The 21,136-nt window shown below is 51.0% G+C and overlaps 1 protein-coding gene across 1 annotated transcript in view; it reads right to left on the bottom strand.

Moving 5' to 3' along the window:
- PLXNA4 (plexin A4) overlaps positions 1-21,136 on the bottom strand; it is a 568,109-nt gene that overhangs the window by 111,730 nt on the left and 435,243 nt on the right. The window contains exons 10-11 of the mRNA XM_026648894.2: positions 11,817-11,913; positions 8,252-8,442 (exon numbers count right to left, since the gene is read on the bottom strand). Coding sequence (XP_026504679.1) covers positions 8,252-8,442; positions 11,817-11,913 — 288 coding nt within the window. The remainder of the gene's footprint in view (positions 1-8,251; positions 8,443-11,816; positions 11,914-21,136) is intronic.

Below are 21,136 nucleotides of genomic sequence, written 5' to 3'. Positions count from 1 at the left end.
AAGGTGCTTCTCATGATGGTTCCAAAGGCCTTTGCTGCCCATTCAGATGATGCCCTGGGTGCCATCTGCCAGCACTGGCATGGATCACGCCACAGTGAAATGATGGGGAGTGGGAATTCCCTCTTGGATGTTCTCACCTGTTTGCTATTAGCACTGCCAGCTGGGAAGCCATGCTGGCAGCTAGATTCTTGCCTTGCAGTTTTCCAGGCAAAGATATCCTAGATGCTGGCAGGAGCTGGGAGAACCTGGCTGCTTTCTGCTGCTTTCCAATGCTGAGTTTGAAACACCCCCCACAAACTGCACTGTCAAGGCCCCACCTGCCATTACCGTGGGCACCAGAGTGATGATGGACCCCATGGGAGAGGATCAAGGACAGCAAAGGGGTATGGTATTGGGGTTTGCAACCCATCTCCTACACTACAGCTATAGGACTGCTCCGCTGACTCTCCTGTATCTGTGCCACCAAACCAGTTTGTACCAGCATGCAAAGAACAGAGACTGTATATAAGAGGGGAGATGGTGAGTTATATTCCCTAGGTCATGTATACATAGATAGCTGGCAACAGTGGGTATGTAGCTGAATTATAGCCCCAAAGGGTGCCAATCCGTAACAGCTCATGACCCAGATGCTACAGCTGCTAGCTAACCACATACAGGCCGCACACGGACTAGAACTGACACTCTTCTGCTGCAAAAGCCCACATCTCTACTCCGTGCAGCCCTTAGGCTTTAGAGCGTAAGTGGGGGAGACACTGGCAAACCCCGGAGCAGATCTGACTGTACTCTATCCAGCAGGGGGCAGCTGTCCTTGATCCGTTTAAGTTTCAGAAAGCTCGATTTTGCAGAAGCCCCCGTAACAGGCCCAGCCTGGAGACGGCACAGTGAGCACTGGTGTAAAGGAGTAACCTGCTGCAGCCTGCTCTTTGCAATGAAACAAAGAGTGTTTCCAGTGGTGATGAAGGGCCCCGCCGTATCATCCCCACCAAACTTGGCAGCTCCAAATCACCAAAGTGAGACTGATCATTCGTTTTGTCCACTGGTGTTTCTTTGCGAGCTTCACACTGGAGCCAGTTTGAGCTAATCCCCTAAATCCAAAAAAACCCTGCTCCCCGGCTGACCGCAATTTCTACACCAGGCCAAGCAAAAAAAGCCCACATTCCAATGCCCCTGAAGTTGGAATCTGAGATTCAAATCCCAGCTCTGTGCGTCACTCCCACCTCTGACACCTAGTAAGATGCTTAATTCCTGTGGGACAGTGCCTTGAACACAATGTTCTCAGAAACGGCTGAGGAGATTTTCCTCAGCCTGGCCAAAGATTTCCCCTTTGGGTGAAGATGCTGTGGTGCTAGGAGCTACGGAAAAGCAATTAGAGAGAGAGAGAGAGAGAGAAGAATTTTTCAGAAAGCGAGGAGTTTGTTTAAAGAGTAGAGCTAGCAGAAAACAGAATTTTCTGTCCAGCAGGAAACTCCAACATTTTGAAATTTGTTTTGTCCTGTATTGCGACAAAAAGTCAAAATCTTGAAATGTTTCCCAGAGTGGAAACCTTCCATAACTGTTGTTCTTCGCGATGTTTTGCATGTGTCCATTTATCTAGGTGCCTAAGCGCCCCAAGCACAGTTGCCGGAACTTTTTTCCCTCAGCGGCACCCGTTGAGGCGGCTTGAGCGCCCTCTGCTGCCACAGGCCGTTAGTGCCAGTATAAAGTGTCCAACCGACCCCACAGCCCCTTCAGTTCCTTCTTTCCGGGAAAACTCCGACGTAGAGGGGGCAGGAGGGTGGGTTGTGGAATGGACATGTGCAGCACATCTTGAAGAACAACAGTTACGGAAGGTCAGTAACCGTTTTTTCTTCTTCGCGTGATTGCAAATGGGCATAACACTCTAGGTGACGCCCAAGCAGTTGACTAGGCGGAAGGATCGGAGTTAATGAACACACAGACTGCAGCGGAGCTCAACAGTACAGCTCAACCAAAATTGGCATCATCTCTGGAATGCTGAGGGATGGCGTAATGGGAGGAGAACATGTGCACTGATGACCAGGTTGCTGCTTTACAAATATCCTGAATCGTTCAGTACCAGGGTTGGTACCGGAGTCCGGACTGGGTGCTGCCTGATGGGACAGTGGTGCCCGTCTTTCCAAGGCCACTGAATAGGAGTACCTGGAATATGCCCTGGAAACTGGGGGAAACCCCCATGGGTTCCAAAATGGCCACTGGACCAGGGTAGGTCCCCAGTGACCTCCTGACCAACCACTCAATGTTATTCCTATGCCCAGGTCCATGGAAGGGTGGAAATGCCTGGAGGAGTAGTGAGAGCAGCTCCTAGGATGGGAGGACTAGGACCTGGTCTCCCACTCGGAAGAGGACGAGTCTCTGTCCAGTGACCACGGGAGTGCCATTCCCACCAGTGCCGGAGATCGATGCCATAGTGGAGAGGTCCGCTCCGTGGCAAGCATAGCTGGTTTCCCTTTTGACAGTATCAAAGGGTGTGGTACCGAATGTTGAAAGGACCCAGAAGGTTCACTCCTCTGCACTGGTACTGATAACACCGACTCCTTTCTGCCGGTGAGACCGGTACCGACAGCGAGAGAAGGTCCCTGGCAGCATTGGTGCTGCACGCTGCTGCAAATAGAGAAGGCTCTTCTGGGACCGAACTTAGTGGTGTCAACTTCTGTGGTATCAAGGCCGAGGAGCGCTTTGGCTTAGATCACACTCTACTCTGATCCCCATGCCTGGCTGTCTTCAGTGCCGGGGATCATCCCCTTTTGGCTGGCCCTTTCTTATGCCTTTTTCTAGGCATTGGGAATAGTGATCGGTGCTGGGACTCCGGTCTGGTAGGAGGAGCACTCCTTCCCGACGTCAAGGCACTTGGTGCTGAGTCTGACTGGCCTGGCTCAGATCGGGGTCTCAGTCGCACTTCCAGGGCTCATCCCTCACATCACTCCTGTGCTCATTAACACTAGAGATGGGCCGGAAACAAAAGCTCAGATCCCAACATCCCAGAAGCTTGGGGAGCTTGGATCTGGGTGCAAACTTTGCCACGTTGGGCCCCTCTGGAATCAAACGGTAGGATTTTCAAAAGCACTCCGCGTGGATCTAACTCTGCTCCCAATCATGTCAGTGGGAGATTTACCAGCTGACTTCAGTGAAAGCAAGGTGAGGCCAACACAGCACTTTAGAAAAGCCCATTCACACTTGTGTAACTTTGGCCACTTAAAGATGTAGGCCTGGCTTGCCATGAGTAATTAAACATGGGGGAGGCCTCATTTCTTAGAAGACCGGATTAAGGAGGCTACCAGATCAGCAAGCTGAAAATGGAGTATTTGTGCTAAACATAAGCTAAAAGACAGAATGCCTGAGCAAGCTAAGAGAAGAGGGGAGACACCCCGGGAACCAATTACTAAGAGCAAGCTAACAACGGGCAAGAGAAGTCAGGGGTGTAAAGATGAAGTAAAGAGTAAAGTCGAACATGGACAGCGCATGGACAGAGCACGCTGTGTAAGGATTAGTTCCTGCAAAGTAACCAAGCCAATCCCAAAACACGGGATGCAATGTAAAGTGAATGTAATGTGATGTGTAAAGGTATATAAAGGAAGGGGGCTGCTGTGTAACTTTGGATGTGTGGCATGCCCTGTACCCAGCCCCTACGCTTGAGCCTGATCAACTCAAGTGTAGTGTGATTGTATGGCAATAAAGAAAACTCAGTGACGAATTCTGAGTCAAGCTGAGCTCTTGGGAACTGAGTGGATAAGGTCTCGGAGACAACTGAGTGGAGAAGAACTGAGAAGCCACCTCAACATACTCCAGAGTGGTTAAGGTCTCAGAGGCTACCCCAACAAAAGGCCTGATCCAAAACCCACTGAAATTGATAGAAAGATTCCCCATGACTTCAGTGGGCTTTGGATCAGGCTGCCCAGGTATTCGCTCAGCTCCTGCGGGGCAGAGTTCTAACCCGCAGACCCCCCCACTCACACGCAGAGGAGAGCGTGTTATTGCTTGAGTCTAGATTCAAAGAAAAGAGCGAAGAACTGGCCGCACGTTTCCATCCTAGGTTCAAACAAATGGGACAAGGACTGTCTGTTTCAGTCTGGGGAGCAGAGGGAGGGTGACTGAAAACTGCCAAGAAGCCTGGGCGCCGCCATAAATACATCCGGCCAGGAGACCCCGTGTCACAATTTACACCTGCTGCTAACGACAGCCTAATGCTACAGCTCCCACTTGTCATTCTTAAAGAGCAATTTTATAGTCCTCTAATTTCATTGACTGGCAATATAAATGCAGGAGCCAGTAAATAACCGGGGAGCTTTTGTGTTGTTGTGTGCGTGTGTTTTTAATTTTCATCCGCTCTACTCCTCGTGCATATTATCTTGGCTCCCCGCCAGAACGAGAATGCTCTCACCAACTGCTCCAGACATACCATTAGCTGCAATATATATCCAGCCGCTTGAGATTACTTCCATGCTAATGGCTCAGAAAAAGACTTTCCAAGAGCTACTTATGAGCATGCCAGGCAATCAGAATATTTCATGAGCGAATCGAGCGATGATCTGGAGGAGCTGTGGGGCCGTCGTGGCCTGGAGGAAATGCCATCGGAGACAGCAACGCGCCTCCCTGCTGCATCTGAAGGATGGCGCATGGATGCTTTGCCGCCTGTTGCACAAGCACAACAGGCGCAGGGAGGAAGCCTGGTGCAAAAACAGGGGGTGGATTCTCAGAATTGTCAACTGCAAGATATGGGCTTGATGGAGGGACTGGCGGGTGGAGTTCTCTGGTCTAGGTTATGCAATAAGTCAGAGTAAAGGATCATAATAGTCCCGTACAGCCTTAAAATCTCTGGATCTAGGAGAAAGTTCTGAACCCTTGGTGGGATTTGGAAAAAATGACTTTGGAAATAGTTTTCAACTTTCCCCCCACTTTAAGTTTCAAGTGTTCCGGGTGAAAGTTTTCAGAAGGAGCCACTAATGCTGGGTGGCCAGCTTATACCTATCTCATAGAGCTGGAAGGAACCCCAAAAGGTCATCAAGTCCAGCCCCCTGCCTTCACTAGCAGGGCCAAGTACTGATTTTTGCCCCAGATCCCTAAGTGGCCCCCCCTCAACGACTGAGCTCACAACCCTGGGTTTAGCAGGCCAATGCTCAAACCACTGAGCTATCCCTCCCCCTTGAGATGCATTGGCCTGGTGTTCAGAGCTGGCTGAAGACAATAGAAGCTATGAGTGCCAGGACCAAGGTACCCGGAAATGCAAACACCCAGACAGAATCCCAGGGGTGCTTTGGAGAAGGCTGGGCAGTTTGTTTGGGATGGACGAGGATGTGCCATACACAGAGAGAAGCTCCGCTCACGGAAGTTAGGACCCCAGTGGAACTAACTTCTAAGGATCAGGATCAGGCTTTGTTCTCGGGAGACTTCCAGCCCTAGACCACACATTCAGACAGACTTTGGCTACAGAGTCTGTACCTCTGGATTCTGAACAGAGCTGGCAGAGCACTGGGAGATTTGCTTATCACCAGCTGAGATCCCTGGACCCTGAGAAAAGAAACCCGCGGGCAAACCCTACCGTTTTTTATTTGCAAATAACGCATTAGCCATGGCGAGGACTGGCTCACCCCAGTCCTGTTTCATCCCAAGAGGCCAGATTGACTACTTTGTCCCACTTTGACCCAGACATAGGATCTTTGTCCTCCAGGGGCTGTCCTTTGTCCTCCCTCGACCCCGCAGAAACTGCTGCCCGCACCCCATCCCCGCATCCTGAACCCCAAGAAGAATGTTCATGTAAGTGTCCTTTGGAAGATGGAGACGGTGACTAGTCTGGGGGAGGGGCAGGGTCTTCTCCTCAATGGACTGGGAACTCCCCCTTCTTGTGTTTTGTGCCACCTAGAAGATGATATGGGACTGCATATTCAAGGATCAGTTCACCTTCTACCGCCACCCAGCCATGTCTGGGATGGAAGACACAGCAGCACCACACCAGGGTTTATTTTTAACACTGGATTGCTGTAAACAGCTGGGCAGGCACTGAGCACCAAGCATGCCACTGGGTCACAGGCGCTTTTATTTTTCCTGGTGGGTGCTCCACCCTCGCTCTGCCCGAGGCCCCGCCCCTCCTCTGCTCTTTCCCCTGAGGCCCCACCCTCGCTCTGCTTCTCCCGCCCCTGTTCTGCCCCTTCTGCCGATGCCCTGCCCTCGCTCTGCTTCTCCCGCCCCTGTTCTGCCCCTTCTACCGATGCCCTGCCCTCGCTCTGCTTCTCCCACCCCTGTTCTTCCCCCTCCCCCGAGGCCCCCTGCCGGTCCATCGCTCTCCGCCAGCCACCAAACAGCTGATCAGCGGGGCCCCGGGGGAACAACTGTGACGGGTGGGTGCTGAGCACCCACTTTTTTTTTTCCGTGGGTGCTTGAGCCCCACAGCACCCAGGGAGTTGGCGCCTATGCACTGGATTCTCAGTGGGGCAGTCGTGTTATTTCATCAGGTCCTGACTCCCAAAGGTGCTGTTTCTAATCTGTCTCTTTCCCACTCAGACCTCTCCATCTCTCTAGTCATAACCCTCCATATGCACTTCTGGACGAGTTACTCCAGATCTTACATCCCTAGCACCAGCAGGAAGGAGAGGAATCTGTCTATCTACCTAGGGAATTATATGGTCCCCATCATTAGTGTTGAGATCTGTCTTAACTACCTGGTGACTACGATGGCACTCATCACCACAGTATCTGAGCACCTCCCAAGAGACAACAACCAAAACCACACGAGACCGGAGGCCTCATTTTCCTCTCTAGTTCCCCACTTTGTCTCCCCCTGCATTGCCCTCTCTAGTTGTCTTCTCTCTCCTCCCATCTCTCCTACTGCCCCTCTCACTTTCTTTCTCCCTTCACCTCTTTCTCCTTGAACAACGCAGATGATAGGAAACCTCACAGGAAAGCACCCCATTGGGGGTTCCCCCTGTTTCACTGCAGAGGCATTCCTCCTGACAGCAGCCTTGTTCTCCCTTTGCCAATGACTGACACACCTCCGAGTTCTCTTGTTTTGACCAGACCTGTGTACTCTGGGAGAGTTTTTTTTCCATTTGCTTCCTCTGAAACATCAGGGATGGTGGCAGCTGGAGATGGGACTTTGGATGGGGTGGGCCAGGGCTCTGAGGTGGCACCGAGCACGCTCTCTTGCTTGGCTGGGTTGGTTCTTGATCACATGCTCAGGATCACCACATGTGGGATCGGGAGGGAATTTTCCCACAGAGCGGATTGGCAGTGAGCTTGAGGATTTTTCCCCTTCCCCTGCAGCATGTGAGTGCGGGTCACTTCCCAGGATTATCGGGTATATCTCACTTAAACATTTCCCTGCCATTGCAGGTCCTTCCAATGCTCTGCCTATGACAGAGAACAGTCTAGTCTCCTGTGGGCCGTGACACTTCAGTCTCATTTCAGTTGTCGGGGTTTGTGTGCGGGTGCTGGGTGGTGGTGGTGGCCTGTGGCATACAGGAGGTCAGGCAGGATAAGCTGGTGGTCATAGAAGCATAGAATCGTAGGGCTGGGAGGGACCTCGAGAGATCTTCTAGTCCAGTCCCCTGCACTCATGGCAGGACTAAGTATTATCTAGATTGTCTAACCTGCTCTTAAAAATCTCCAGCGATGGAGATCCCATCCATCTGGCCTTAAACTACACAATTCTGTAATTATCCCGCTCATGTGAAGGCTTGAATGCTGGAAGGCCCGTGTTCCCCAGGGCCATGGTGCCTCTGAGGGGGCTTCCCACCCATTAACAATCAAGTGATGTAAATGGATGTCATTCTGTTGAAGTCAATGGAGTCCTGCCAGTTTCCACCAGGTGGGCCTCAGATCTCAGCATCATCGAGGCAGTGGCTCTGTCTATGCTGCTGGTGTCAAGAAGCATTAGAGGCAGCCTGCACTCTCACTTTACTTCACACCCACAAAGTGCTCCGGAGACTGTGGAGTTGGCAGGATGCCTGGGATCAGGGCTGGGATTCAGCAGCCAGCTCCAGGTGGGGGGCGGGCGGGGGGGGCTGTGTCATCCCAGCTGGGCTGCTGTCATGGAAGGCACCAGGGGCTCCTCCGTGAGACATGTTGAGTCTGACCTCCCATCGCAAGAGGCAGTGGGGGCTCTGCTTGAACTGACAGAGCTTAGCCCTGGCGCAGTTCCAACTCTGAGCTAGAGACAAAGCAGAGAAATCAACCAGCACAAGAGAGATGAGCTCTTGAAGCTGGTGACCTGACACGAACGAGAGTGCGGAGAACAACTTACGTCGGTGATCCGGGGATTGGTGCATTTGCCCTTGGTCCCGGACAGTTCCAGCCACTGGTTCTCCTGGATGGGGCAGTGGTGCTTCAGCGTGCACTGGTTCTGTCCCTCGCACCAGCCGCACTCAAAGTCTGGGTCGGCCTTCAGGCACAGGCCGCAGCTGTCCCGCATGGCCCCACACTTGTACAGGTGCACTGTGGGGACAGCGAAAGAGAGAGATCCTGAGGGGGGTACGCACCATGGAGGGAGGGGGAGTCTGGATGGAGGGCTGAGAGGCGTAACTAGGAGCAATGGATGGGAAATGAACATAGGGAAACACAGGCCAAATAGAAGTTATTCTATATCCAATAACATTAGATGGAGGGAGAGTCTCCCAAGGGGAATAAAGAATGGAAGCCCAGTTGCTACAGTCCTAGGATGGGCAAAGAGCAGGAATCTCACAACATTTTAGTTGCATCAGAGCCAGGAGGAAGAATGCTCTAGTGGTCAAGGCACTGGCTGGGGAATCAGGAGATAAGGGCTCAGTTCCCACCTCTGCCACAGACTCCCCGTGGACCTTTGGCAAGTCACTTAGTCTGTCTCAGCCTTGAGTCTCCATCTGTAAAATGGGGATAATAATCCACCTTCTATCCCACTTTTCATCTATCTTGTCTATTTGGATTGTGCCCCTTTGGGGGCAGGGGCTGTCTCTATGTGCATTCTCGGGCAATGGGGATCTTCGTTGGGGCCTCCAGGTGCTATCATAGTACAAATAAATAATAAAGAATGATAATTAATAACAACAGAGGCAGAATTTCTGGGCATTGGTTTGAATCCAGAATTGAAAATGAGCATTTCCCCTTCTTCCGCCACCTCAGGAAATGTGGGAGTTGAGGGACTAACTTTGGTCCCCCTCTAATACAAATGCCGATTAAACTCATCTTTGATTTTCGGTATAATAATATGCTATTATGAGGATGTGAAAGCATTTTCCATATTGCAACTAACTAGCCTTGATAACTAAAGCTACACAAAGAACTGATTTTTTGGTTCACTGGCAATTCGGGGGGAAAATATTAAAAAATGGTTTTGTGTCAATCCCAAAAGGCATCTCCAACTTGATCTGCAAGAATCCCTCACTAACCCCAGACCTGGGTCCATTCTCAGCAGAGACTGCCCATGGAATGGAGTAGTAGGGTGGTTTGGTGACGGGCCTCAGATCTCAGCATAATCTAGGCAGGGCTCTGTCTGTGCCCATCTGGGACTTGGCTGGGCCAATCAAACCCCACGGTCATTGGTGACTTCGGCCAAAATTCTGGACTCCCATCTCCAGAGAGGAAAGGCCAGTGTTTAACAACCACATTGCATTACCAAGTGCACTGGCCTAATGGAGTTTGTAGTGGGCCCCTCCGGGGTGAGATCTGCTCTCGTTCTCGGAGTCACAGTCAGTCTGTCTGTCTGTTAGACTTCACCCAGTGAGTCCCTAGGCTATGCTAAATGTGCTGAGTCGAGTCTCGTGGAAACCAGATAATCCAGCGATGCTGAGCAGAGAGCGTCCTCGCAGGGTGGTATTATTTGTACAGCACCTAGCACATGCTGAGCATGGCATAGGCAGGTCCTTGCCACTCAGAGCTTGTAGTCTCCATGTGGAACAGTCTGTGGCGAGCCCTTCTGCTCTCTGCAGACGGCAGCAGGGTCTCAGGCTCACAGCATGCTGTGGCAGGGGAAGTGCTATTAGAACAGCTGATTAGAAGGGGTGGGTTTTTCCCACTGTGAAAATTATACTGTTAACTCGGCCATTCATGTGCCACCGACGGAAAACCCCTTTGACTCCCTCCACACAGTCAATAGCCATTCCCGCCCATTACACTCCATGCCACTGGCTTTCAAACGACAGCAATTCAAGAGAAGGGACAGGGTGGGTTAGGGGATCAGTAACAGGCTTCGGGGCCTTTTGCCTCTAGCCTGAGGATTCAAACCCAGTCTAGGTCGGTGGTGACCAACAATGGTGACTATGTGATAACTGCTCTGGGGCCACTAGGCTAGAGGTCACAGTCCAAGGGATAGTGGACAGCTATGGACACCACAGATGGCCTTCCCTCCTAGCAGCCTCATCAGAGAGGTCCTGGATGGAGTGGACAATGGACTCCCTTCTCATCCCTAGCGAGGAAGGACTGAGGTACAGAGACGGGAGCAGGCTGGGGAAAGCTTGCCCTGCCCCTGTCCTAGGGATGTACAGAGGTCGTCACTCACCAGGGACTCTCAATGATTAACGGAGCACCCGGACCCTTTGCTATTTCCTCCCTTGTGCATTGACCCTGACTCCCGCAGAGCAAGCCAGGCAGCCCTGCGGCTGCATGGGAAGAGGCTGCTCTGCCTGCTTGGAGCCTGATGAGAGCAGTGCTGATGTGCTCGGCCACCAAGCTGCCAGTGGAGAGGAGGGCCCTGGCACATTGTCCGAACAAGCCGATCAGCAGCTTAGAAGAACTTGTCACCTGTCACTAACTGATGATCAGCTGCCGAGTCCCTGACAAAGTGCAGGCAGGGAAACAGCTGGACAGGGGATCCAGCGGAGGGGCAGAGACCATGGAGGAGGGTGCAGGGAGAAGAAGAGGGAACAGGGGCGTATCCTATGGGGAGGAAGACGTGTTGCCCTCCTGTCGCGCTCCAATCCCCACTCCCACAGTGCAGCATGGCAGGTTCTGGAGAGAATCACATCCAAAAACCCCCCAGCCAGAGGGAGGGCCTCTAGACGCCGTAGGGAAAGTAAAGTGGGAAGATCCAGAGCTGAGGAGGAAGGAAGTAGGACAGAGGAGAAGCGAGTGAGGAGAGAAGCAGGGGGACAGGAAAGGGGAAGGGAGGGGGAAAGGAAAACCTCCAAGGGAAGCCATGGAAGGCGAGAGAGGATCTGAGAAGAGAGGGAGCCCAGGGCTACTGGGTAACTGAGGGCAAGGGGCAGGAGGGAAGGAGAGGCTGGGGAAGAAGTGGAAAATCTAGCTGCAGTGAAACTCTGGACTAATATGCTTGTCTCTGGGATGTGGCTGAATGGGTGATAGCTCCCCAGCGAGAGTCAGATCAGCCCCTGGCCATCTGCTGCAATTAACTGGAGCCAGGCTCTCTGGCCAGGAGTGGGCCTCAGTCCTTTTCCATTATCACTTCACTTCATTCAACCTTTCCTCACTGGCACGCTGCCCCCTCCCTCCCTGTTCATTACCACATCGCATCTGAACCGAGACCAGAGACGAGCTGCGGGTGCATTAACTTGAAGAGCCTTATTGAAAGGGAGGTGAAGGGGAGAGAAGGAGGGGGGGGGGGGGAGATAGGGAGGGACACAAGAGGAGACAGGGAGAGGGGAAGAGGAAACAGAGAAGGTGGTGAAGAGCATTGGAGGGAGAGCGGGGAGGGGAGTCCCACTTCTCAGGTGCTCGGAGAAAAAACAGAGCACAGAAATTAGTAATTTGCGGAGTGCACAGAACAACCATGAGGTAGATTGCGCAGATAAACGGTGGCTGCTTTGTTAAGTGTGTGGAGTGATGTGGTCTGTTGCTAAGGTTACCGCTTCCAAGGACAAGTTGAAATAATTCTTTACCTTTGTTCTGCGCTGGGTTGTCAATGTTGAAATTCCCATTCCACACGACTGTCAGCTCCACCGGCAGGCTGTTAATCTCCATCCCTTCATATGAATACTAAAAACAGGAGAGAAAAACAAAACATCAGGCCCAGCGCGGGGGGCAGCCCCCACCATGAGCCCCAGACACGGGAAATGGCACCCTCTCCACACGCCACTGACTGTAGAGACTCCCACTGCTGAGCTCTCAGAGGGATGGTGACCAGCCATTCTCAGTGCAGGGAACTTCTCTCTCTCTCAATGTCTGATGGCCCTGTGGTGCTAGCAGTTAAGGGAACACCCTAGGAGTTAGGTGCATCTCTTAGGTGTGGCTTCCTGATTTTGTATGTATCTCTGAGGTGTGCTTTCCAGGTGTTGGGTTTATCACTGAGGTGTACCTTGTAGCTGTTGGGTGTATTTGCTGTTGAGTGCATCTCTGACGTGTACCTTCAAGAGATTGGGTGTGCTTTCTTGTTGTTTCATATATCTTTGGGGTGTCCCGTCCAGTTATTGGATGTATCTCTGTGGCATTGGGTGTATCTCTGAGGCGTTGGGTATATCTTTGAGATGTTGGGTATATCTCTATGGCTTTGGGTGTATCTCTGAGGCATTGCGTGTAACTCTGCCACATTGGGTGTATCTCTGAGGTGCATCTGCATGGGGCTTGGTGCTGAAATCGGCATAATCCCACAAAAATTAACCGTATATCAGCTAGAGAAGACTTCTTCCCTTGCACCATCACAATCATTAGAATAGATTCAGATAATTATAGGCAGATCAGAAAGACCAGCCCAACAACCAAGCACTTGTTTTACTGTATTTTACAGAACTGCCCGCTGTGCCACATCACTGGCATCTTACGTTTGCATGGCATCTTCCACCTCAAAGAGACAGAAAATGTTTTACAAGCTGGGTGCAAAATGCAGCTACCTCTGGGGTGGAAGGTGGCAGCTGTTTAACAGTGCAGAGTAACACTACACAGCAGATCAGGATAGGATGTGAAGAATGCTGTACTGAGTTGATACTGGAAGGGGGATTTTAAGCAGACTACAGTTACTAGGCCTGGAATTCTGCTAGGCCACAAAGGCTAACATCCCTACTCTTGAGACAAGGCTCACAGGATTTTTAATGGACACAAGTGGTGAGAATATGGGTTTCCTATCTCAGTTAAAAGACCACACCTCAATGCCCCTGGTCCACATGCCTGCATGATTGCTGCCCCGTTTATTCAGAAGGAAAACCACTCGTGACCGAGTCACCAAGGCCACAGTGCATGGCACCGTCTGCTTCCCCACGGGGCTCCTCTCCCATCCCCAGACTGCAGCAGCCCACCTGGAGCAAGGCAATGCGTGCAGAGAGCATGGTGTCCGTTCTTTACTTGTTAATTAAAGTTAAACTCAAACTTTGGCTGGGGGTGCCTTGAAACTTGTAAGCAAACCCAAAGTAACGGCTTGGTCGCAGGGCTGTGGGATAGGAGTAAGACGCTCCGCTCCTGACCCAGCACTCCCCTGGGAAAAAGCAGGCAAGGCGTCTTAACTGGCCTGCTGGCTCCTGATTGGTTATTGTCCCTTCCTAGCCCTTCTAGGCCCTGAAGGGCTAAATTTTGTGGTACCCAGGCCTGAGTCGGTTTTTCCAGGCAGAGGCGTGTCAGGGCACTGATGACTCTAGAGATCCCGTCACATGGACCCACTTCCAATTAGCTGCTGAGAACTAAGATTACAGCCCAGGGCACATAGCCCAGATCCTCACATATCTAGGGGCCTAACTCCCATTGATTACTTGTGGCTGTTCTTGAATCTCTGTGGTGCTGGTCCCTTGGCCACCCCCCTTTGGGTCCATACTGCACTACTTTGTTGCTCGCCCTGTTAAGGACTAGCCTGATGCTTTTGAGGGAGGCCTGTGAAGCAGAACCTGATGGTCAAACTGGGTGGAGCAGCACCTGCCATTAGTATGATGGTTCCAGAGCCTACTCTTAAGAGGAGGGCAAGCTACTTTCAGGGATGAGAAAAGGGATTAAGAGCTGATCTGAACTCAGTTGGGAACCTTTCCTGAGGTTTGAGTCACATTTGCTCCTCTCTCCCCTCAACCCGTTATTTTATGCTGCTTCTTGCACTTCCTGCGAGACAGGGAGCAGAACCACTGACAACCCACGAAGAGCGGTGACGGATCCTGGGGCGCTTATTCCGGTTTTGCTTGGGCCAAACTCCCACTTGACGTCAATGGGAGTTTGTCTAGGTACAGACTGAACACAAAGTGAGTAAGGCCCCAGGACGGGGGGGGAGGGATAGCTCAGTGGTTTGAGCATTGGCCTGCTAAACCCAAGGTTGTGAGATCAATCCTTGATAGGGCCACTTAGGGATCTGGGACAAAATCAGTACTTGGTCCTGCTAGTGAAGGTGAGGGGCTGGACTCAATGACCTTTCAAGGTCCCTTCCAGTTCTAGGAGATGGGATATCTCCATTAATTTAATTTATTTGGCCCAGGATATTTCTGGCCCACTCTAAAGCAGAGGAAAGGTGTGGAGACCCCACAAGATCACCCCCTCGCATGAGATTCCCAGCCTGATTTCCGGACCAAATGGCTGTGCGGAAGCCAAGGCTCTGAACCTTTTGCAGGTGGCTTTACCCAGGACTATGAACCGTCATGTAATTGCAGGGTAAAAGGTATGATGATTTCTGCCCATTAGAGCAGAGTTAGTGCTAGTTACATGGTAATTTCTTTCTGAGCAAGCTAAACGCAATTAGCCTGTAATCTGCAGGAACCTGTGATTACAATTTAGTTGCAAAGTATTTATGGGTAAGAGCTGTGTGGTTACCATGGAGGTAAAGCGCGCTCCCAGGATAGCAATGCCCTGTACGGTATAGCTGCACCCGCCAATCTGCTCCATATTAGCATTTTTATGACACTTCTCCGTGTCACTGGGAACAAACGGTGGGATAATGCAAAACAGCCTCTCGTCCAAACATTGATTTTCCACAGTGCACCCTTTCACCACAGCAAGGCCAGACCAGCCTGAGAGACAGGACTGCTGGACAGGGACACTGAGGAATGGATTCTCTGCACTTCTGTAGCATCTGCAGATCTCAAAGCACTTTACAAACACTAGTTATTTAAAGCTGGCAACACTCTGTTGGATAGGTAGCTGCTAACGTCCCCATTTTACAGGGGAAACTGAGGCACGGAGCGGTCACGTGATTTGCCCAGGGTCACACCGTGAGTAAGTACGAGCTGCGAAGAGAACTCGAGAGTCCTGGTGCCTCGGTCTGCGCTCTAACCACTAGACCACACTGGCCAGGCAAAGAGAAGCCGCACGGCAGCACACACCGTGCTTCTCTCCGTCAGCCCACTTTGAGAGACCCAGGAGATTTTGATAAGGGTCTGAACTCCGGAGCACTTTCCCAAACCTTTCAAAGTCCCCATCATCGCTAACTGAACCCATGGATTAAATGGCAGAGGAAGGCCCTAAGTGCTAAAACAACCTAGTGGTTAAAGCACACAGGTGAGAGCCGAGAAACCTGGGTTCTTCACATCCTGGCTCTGCTGCTGACTTGCTGTGGGATCTTGGGCAAGTCACTTTGGTTCTCTGGGCCTCAAATTTCCCCACCTGTGAGATGGTGATAAAAATACTTCCCTGCCTCTTCGCACCATTGTAGGAATGAGTTAAAGCCAGGAAAGCCGTGGGAGATGGCACGACGGGATTCCTATCAGAAAAGATCACAGGGAAAGCCAATGAATGTATCATCTCCCCAGGTGAACTGGCTCCTTCTCATGGCAGGTCTTTAATCTGCATACCCCCCCACTCTGCTTGAATCAATGCTTTCTGCCCACATCGCTGCACGGGGAGATGCCCAGCCAGCTTCCAAAAGGAGCCTTCATCTTTACGAGACAGTGAAATGTGTCAATTTGTTCTGACTACACCCTGAGCCTGCTGCTCTGTCTGAGGCTGCCTTTGCAGACAATTGCCGGATGACAGAAAAGGACTCGCACCAGACGAATGAAAGCCAGTCGGAGGGAGGGGAGGCTTATTCCTCAAGCCGCGATGGCTGAAAGCGTATTGTTCATTGCGCAGGATGGTTCTAGGGAGGCAGAACTGTCCTCTGCTGCTCCCTCACGCCAATGAGATGCCAGCTGGAGCTTCGTCAGCTGCTGCAGCTCCAGTGTGAAAGGCACACCTCGGTCAGGGCCAGTCACTATGAATGATCAGAAGCGTTCCTGGGCGTTATAGCCCCAGGGGGCACTTTTAAACACGGGTATAGTCACATGAGTGACTAACAATATGCACCTTCTGCCTCAACAGATCATCTCCCTGTGCGTTCTGGGAGTTAGCACTGCAGAGCCAGCACAGTAGGGAACAACCAGCTGATCCCATCCTGCCTCGCCTGGAGCCTTCCATCCACTGAGGATGTCAGTGCCAGCAGCAAGAACCCAGCTGGCTTTTTAGATCTTGGGCTGTTTGCGGCACTGGAAGTTGCGGTGGGGATGACATTTTTAACTTGTTAACTCAGCAGAGCTGCTCTGCAACTGGAATCTGCTCAGAGGGAATAAACAATGGGATTCACAGATCTCTCTTGGCAACACTCCTTCGACTCTGCCAGTCTGCACCCGCGGAGGATCTGAGACCAAGGTTGCTCATCTTACTGTCACTGTTCTGGGTTTGAAGTCTGTTCTCAAGGGGGTAGATACCTTTTGGGACAAAGCAATTCACAGAGCAAAACAAAAACCACTACACGCTTGGTCCTGTTTTCCTGGTTTGACTCGGAGTCACAACCTCATTGAGGCCCCAGCCCAAAGCTCACTGGGAGTCTGTCTATTGGCCCTAAGAACATGCATTGAATATGTTGGCGGGTGGAGAGAAGGGCCTCTCAGTCTCTGGGATCTGTGGTGGAGAGGCAAGGTTCCTGTGGTCTGGAAAACTCAGAGCATCAGGGTTTGTGTCTGTATACTGCTTAATGCAGCTTTCCCCAGGGTATTACACAGGGTCTATCCTTCCCTGGCTATGCACCGGTGACTCCCATTGACATTCACGCCTGCTGCTGCACACACGGAGCAGAACTGACCCCAAAGGGACTGTCCTCTGCTAAATAGAGAATGCCTGAAGAAGGCCCCTTGTAGGACCAGAAGTTGGTTGGAAGCAATCTGGTGGGCCAATACAAAGGGGTCGTATTAGCTGCAGGTAAGTGCCTGACAGAACCAGAGTTAGCACATTCAGTGTTCCCAGGCATTTTTCCCAGGCCTCTCTCGCCTCCAGACACTATCACAGCCATGCCCGCTTCATGGGCACTTGGAGAGTGCAGCAGGTGCACATTGCTACCACCTGCCCACTTGGCTCTGCTGCACTCAGGGAACATGTTACAACCACACACCAGAGGCTGCATTGCCCTCCCGTTAATTCCCAGGTGCATTCCAAGTGCTGCCTCTCTTCGACAATGGTTTGGCTCTGGCTATCTCAGAGACCACCTCTTTCTTTGCACACAGAGGTTCAGCATTAGGCCCGGGCACCACTTATGTCCCACTTGAGCCCTATTTTGCATGAGACTGATGGTGCAGATCCAGCTAGGACACCCCAGACACTGGATGGGTATATTCGGTGCATTCTCAGTGGCAGGCTCTGGAGTTTGCTCACAGCCCCCTGCGTCTGTTAACCTTCCATTTGCCAGGGACAATTTGCCCCTGTAAAATCGATATCGGGAACTGTGGGCTGGCAAAAATTAACCGTGGATGCAAATCTCAGCCCTTCGGTCTCTAACAACCGGAGCCACAACCACAGGTCAAATGTGGGTGCAGAACAACAAGCACAAATTGTAGAGGCTCAAATTGCACCTGCAAAAGAGAGGCCGCCCTTTCGCAAATGTAGCTCAATGCTCACGAACTGATGAAGGGCTGCCAGAGGAAGCTATTTGCAGAGCATAAGAAGTTTGATCAGTCCTACAAACTCCAGAAATTATATATAGGGAGGGATAGCTCAGTGGTTTGAGCATTGGCCTGCTACACCTAGGGTTGTGAGCTCTATCCTTGAGGGGGCCACTTAGGGGGATCTGGGGCAAAAATCAGTACTTGATCCTGCTAGTGAAGGCAGGGGGCTGGACTCAATGACCTTTCAGGGTCCCTTCCAGTTCTATGAGATAGGTATATCTCCATATTTATATATTCTTGAGTAGCATCTATTGGCTCTTTATCTGCTATTTACATATACACAGACAGAGAACAGCCCTGTGATATATACTGAACAGCTTCTGGCCACAGTCCCTCTACATAGCTTAAATCCTTAAACCACAAGGCACTCTACGCAGAATGGCTGTTTGATGCAGGGATGGTTAAACTCTCTGATTATTGCTGTGTCTAGAGAGAGGCTGGGAGTAAAACAGTAAAATCAAGTCTATCGCTACATAACAGAACTTTACAAACGTTAACTGTTTAATCCACAAAGCCCCTCTCGTTTTCTAGATGGGGAAACCAAAGTGAAGAGACTTGCCCAAGGTTACACACACACAAGCAGCGGCAGAGATGGGATGAGAGATTGGTGTTCCTGCCTCCTACCCCCAGACACCATTCACTAGCCCCCACTGCCTCTGTCGCTGGAATGCAATCAGAAAAAACGCTCCAGCATTTGCAGGTAGGAAAGAGTGTGCCACAAACCAAAGTTGTTATGTAGTTCACCAAATGCAGAAGATAAGAACGGCCATACTGGGTCAGATCAATGGTCCATCTAGCCCAGTATCCGGTCTTCCAACAGTGGCCAGTGCCAGGTGCTTCAGAGGGAATGAACAGAACAGCGCAATTTATCAAGTGATCCAGCCCCGCCATTCAGCCCCAGCTTCTGGCAGTCAGAGGTTTAGGGACCCTCAGAGCATGAGGTTGTGTCCCTGACCATCTCAGCCATTGATGGACCTGTCCTCCATCAACATCTCTCATTATTTTTTGAACCCACTTATACTTTTAGCCTTCACAACATCCCCGGCAATGCAGGTTGATTGTGAGTTGAGTGAAGAAGTACCGGTACTTCCTTTTGTTTCTTTTAAACCTGCTGCCTATTAATTTCATTGAGTGACTCCTGGTTCTGGTGTTATGTGAAGGGGTAAATAACACTTCCTTGTTCACTTTCTCCACACCAGTCATGATTTTAAGGACCTCTATCCTATCCCCCCTCCATCTTCTCTTTTTTAAGCTGAACAGTCCCAGTCTTTTTAATCTCTCCTCAGAGAGAAGCTGTTCCATACCCTTAATTATTTTTGTTGCCCTTCTTTGTCTTTTCCAGTTCTAATACATCTTTTTTTTGAGATGAGATGAGCAGAACTCCATGCAGTATTCAAGGTGTGGGCATATCATGGATTTATATAGTGGCGTTATGACATTTTCATGAGATGCAGCGTGGGGAGGTGTGTATATGGGGGGGGAGCGGGGCACAAATGGATCTTTAACAGGGTCCATATGTCACCCGTCTTGATTTAACATCTGGTTTCCGTGACTGCTTTACACATTTCTGTGTAAACCTAGACTGAGCCTGGAGCTATGAAACCTCGACAGATTCTGTGGGGATTTTATTACCACAAGTATCCTTAATTAAAAAGCCAACATCAGTCTAGCAGACCTATGAGACTGCATATTTCCACAGAGCCAGGCATGAGCAGTTAGGGAACCAAACACCCAGCTTGCATGGAGAAAGATCGAAGGTCAAGATCACAGGACAAATCCCATTTGTGGCCAGCCTCAGACCAGCACACCCAGGGCAATGCCATGAGGACAAAGTGTTTCATCACCTCTCCATCCAAGGCTTGGCCTCCACAGGGAGCAGGAAACATCCCCAGGAAGGCTGTACTGTACTGTGATTTTAGTACTTGCTCTTGTGTCCCCTGAGTGTGGTAAGAAAGAGGGAGGGTGTCCTTGTGGTGAAGGCTCTGGGCTGAGATTCCAGAAACCTGTGTCTGGCTCTGCCACAGACTACCTGTGTGACCTTGAGCAAGTCATTTAGCCTGTCTCTGCCTCAGTTCCCCACCCATAAATCAGGGATAGTAACCCTTCTGTTCTCCCACCTTGGTCTGTCTGGTCTATGTAGATCCCAGCATCTAGCACAGGGGGGTCCTGATCTTCGCTGGGCCTTCTAGGTGCTACTTTAATATACACAAATAATAATTATTAATTCTGAATTAAGATATGTCTGCGTGCCCAACCCACTGCCCATCTCTGATTTACATATCAGAGAGCAGTTCTAATGTCTCCCACTCTCTCTCTCTCTCTGTGCCACCCAGTCAAACACTCCTGAGCTCATTAGACTCAAGTGCAATAAGTTCCCATGAAGGCAGCTCATCCTCACTCGGTGTGGAGCTACATAGAGGTCTCCAGCATGCAGCACTGGCAGGGAATTAACTGCCAAGGATCAGTCCATGCAGCTTGTGAGTGCTGGGGCCAGCCAGGGGCGGAAGATCAAACCAAGTGGGCGTGTGTACATAGATCACAGGAGTTAGTGATGGCAAAGACCTTCCTGGTCCCCCAGTCCATCTCTCACCCACCTGCCAGCTGCCTGTGCATGATGCTTGCTGAGAGCTTTGGCCAGTCTAGCTTCAAATGACTGCAAGCGGCGCGGCTCCCACTGCTTCCCACAGGGGAGACTGTTCTGTGCGCTAACAGAGCTCACCGTTACGGCCATTCTTCCTGATCGGTTTTTTTTCCTCAACACTCCTCCTAAACGCTCCTTGCTTTCATCCCCTCACGCTTGGGCCAGCCTGGCTGCAGCACACAGAATAAGAAGTGCAATATGTAATGGCAGGCAGGGTCTGTCTGGGTGATAATTGCATGCCTTGGGTGCTGTGATGGAGCACGAGGCCCAGGCTGAGAGGCTCAAACCACCTGACAAGAGCAATAATTGCTCCGAAATGCACTGCCTGGCGTGACTTATTGCAGTTATTAAATGAAATATTGCCATGAAGGCCAGAAAACAAGGCAGAGCTGGACTCAGCCTTCCAGAGCCGGAGGTGCGTACAACATCACTGACAGCCACTCAGAGAGGCTGATCCCCTCCCAGTGGCCTCACGACATTTCTTAATTGAAGTTGTAACTATTTAAAACGAGAGGGCCCGATTCTGATCTCAGCTGCCCCAGTGTAAATCCAGAGTAACTCCACAAGGTCAGTAGAGTAAGGGCCCAATTCTGATCTCAGCTACTCCAGTGTAAATCCAGAGTAACTCCACAAGGTCAGTAGAGTAAGGGCCCAATACTGATCTCAGCTGCCCCAGTGTAAATCCAGAGTAACTCCACAAGGTCAGTAGAGTAAGGGCTCGATTCTGATCTCAGCTACTCCAGTGTAA

The sequence above is a fragment of the Terrapene carolina genome, unplaced genomic scaffold (genome assembly GCF_002925995.2).
Source record: "Terrapene carolina triunguis isolate 2854851 unplaced genomic scaffold, T_m_triunguis-2.0 Scaffold68, whole genome shotgun sequence".
In the NCBI taxonomy this organism is placed as follows: Eukaryota; Metazoa; Chordata; order Testudines; family Emydidae; genus Terrapene; species Terrapene triunguis.
Note: the sequence above shows the minus strand (reverse complement) of the source record. Positions and strands in the feature narration are given on the sequence as shown.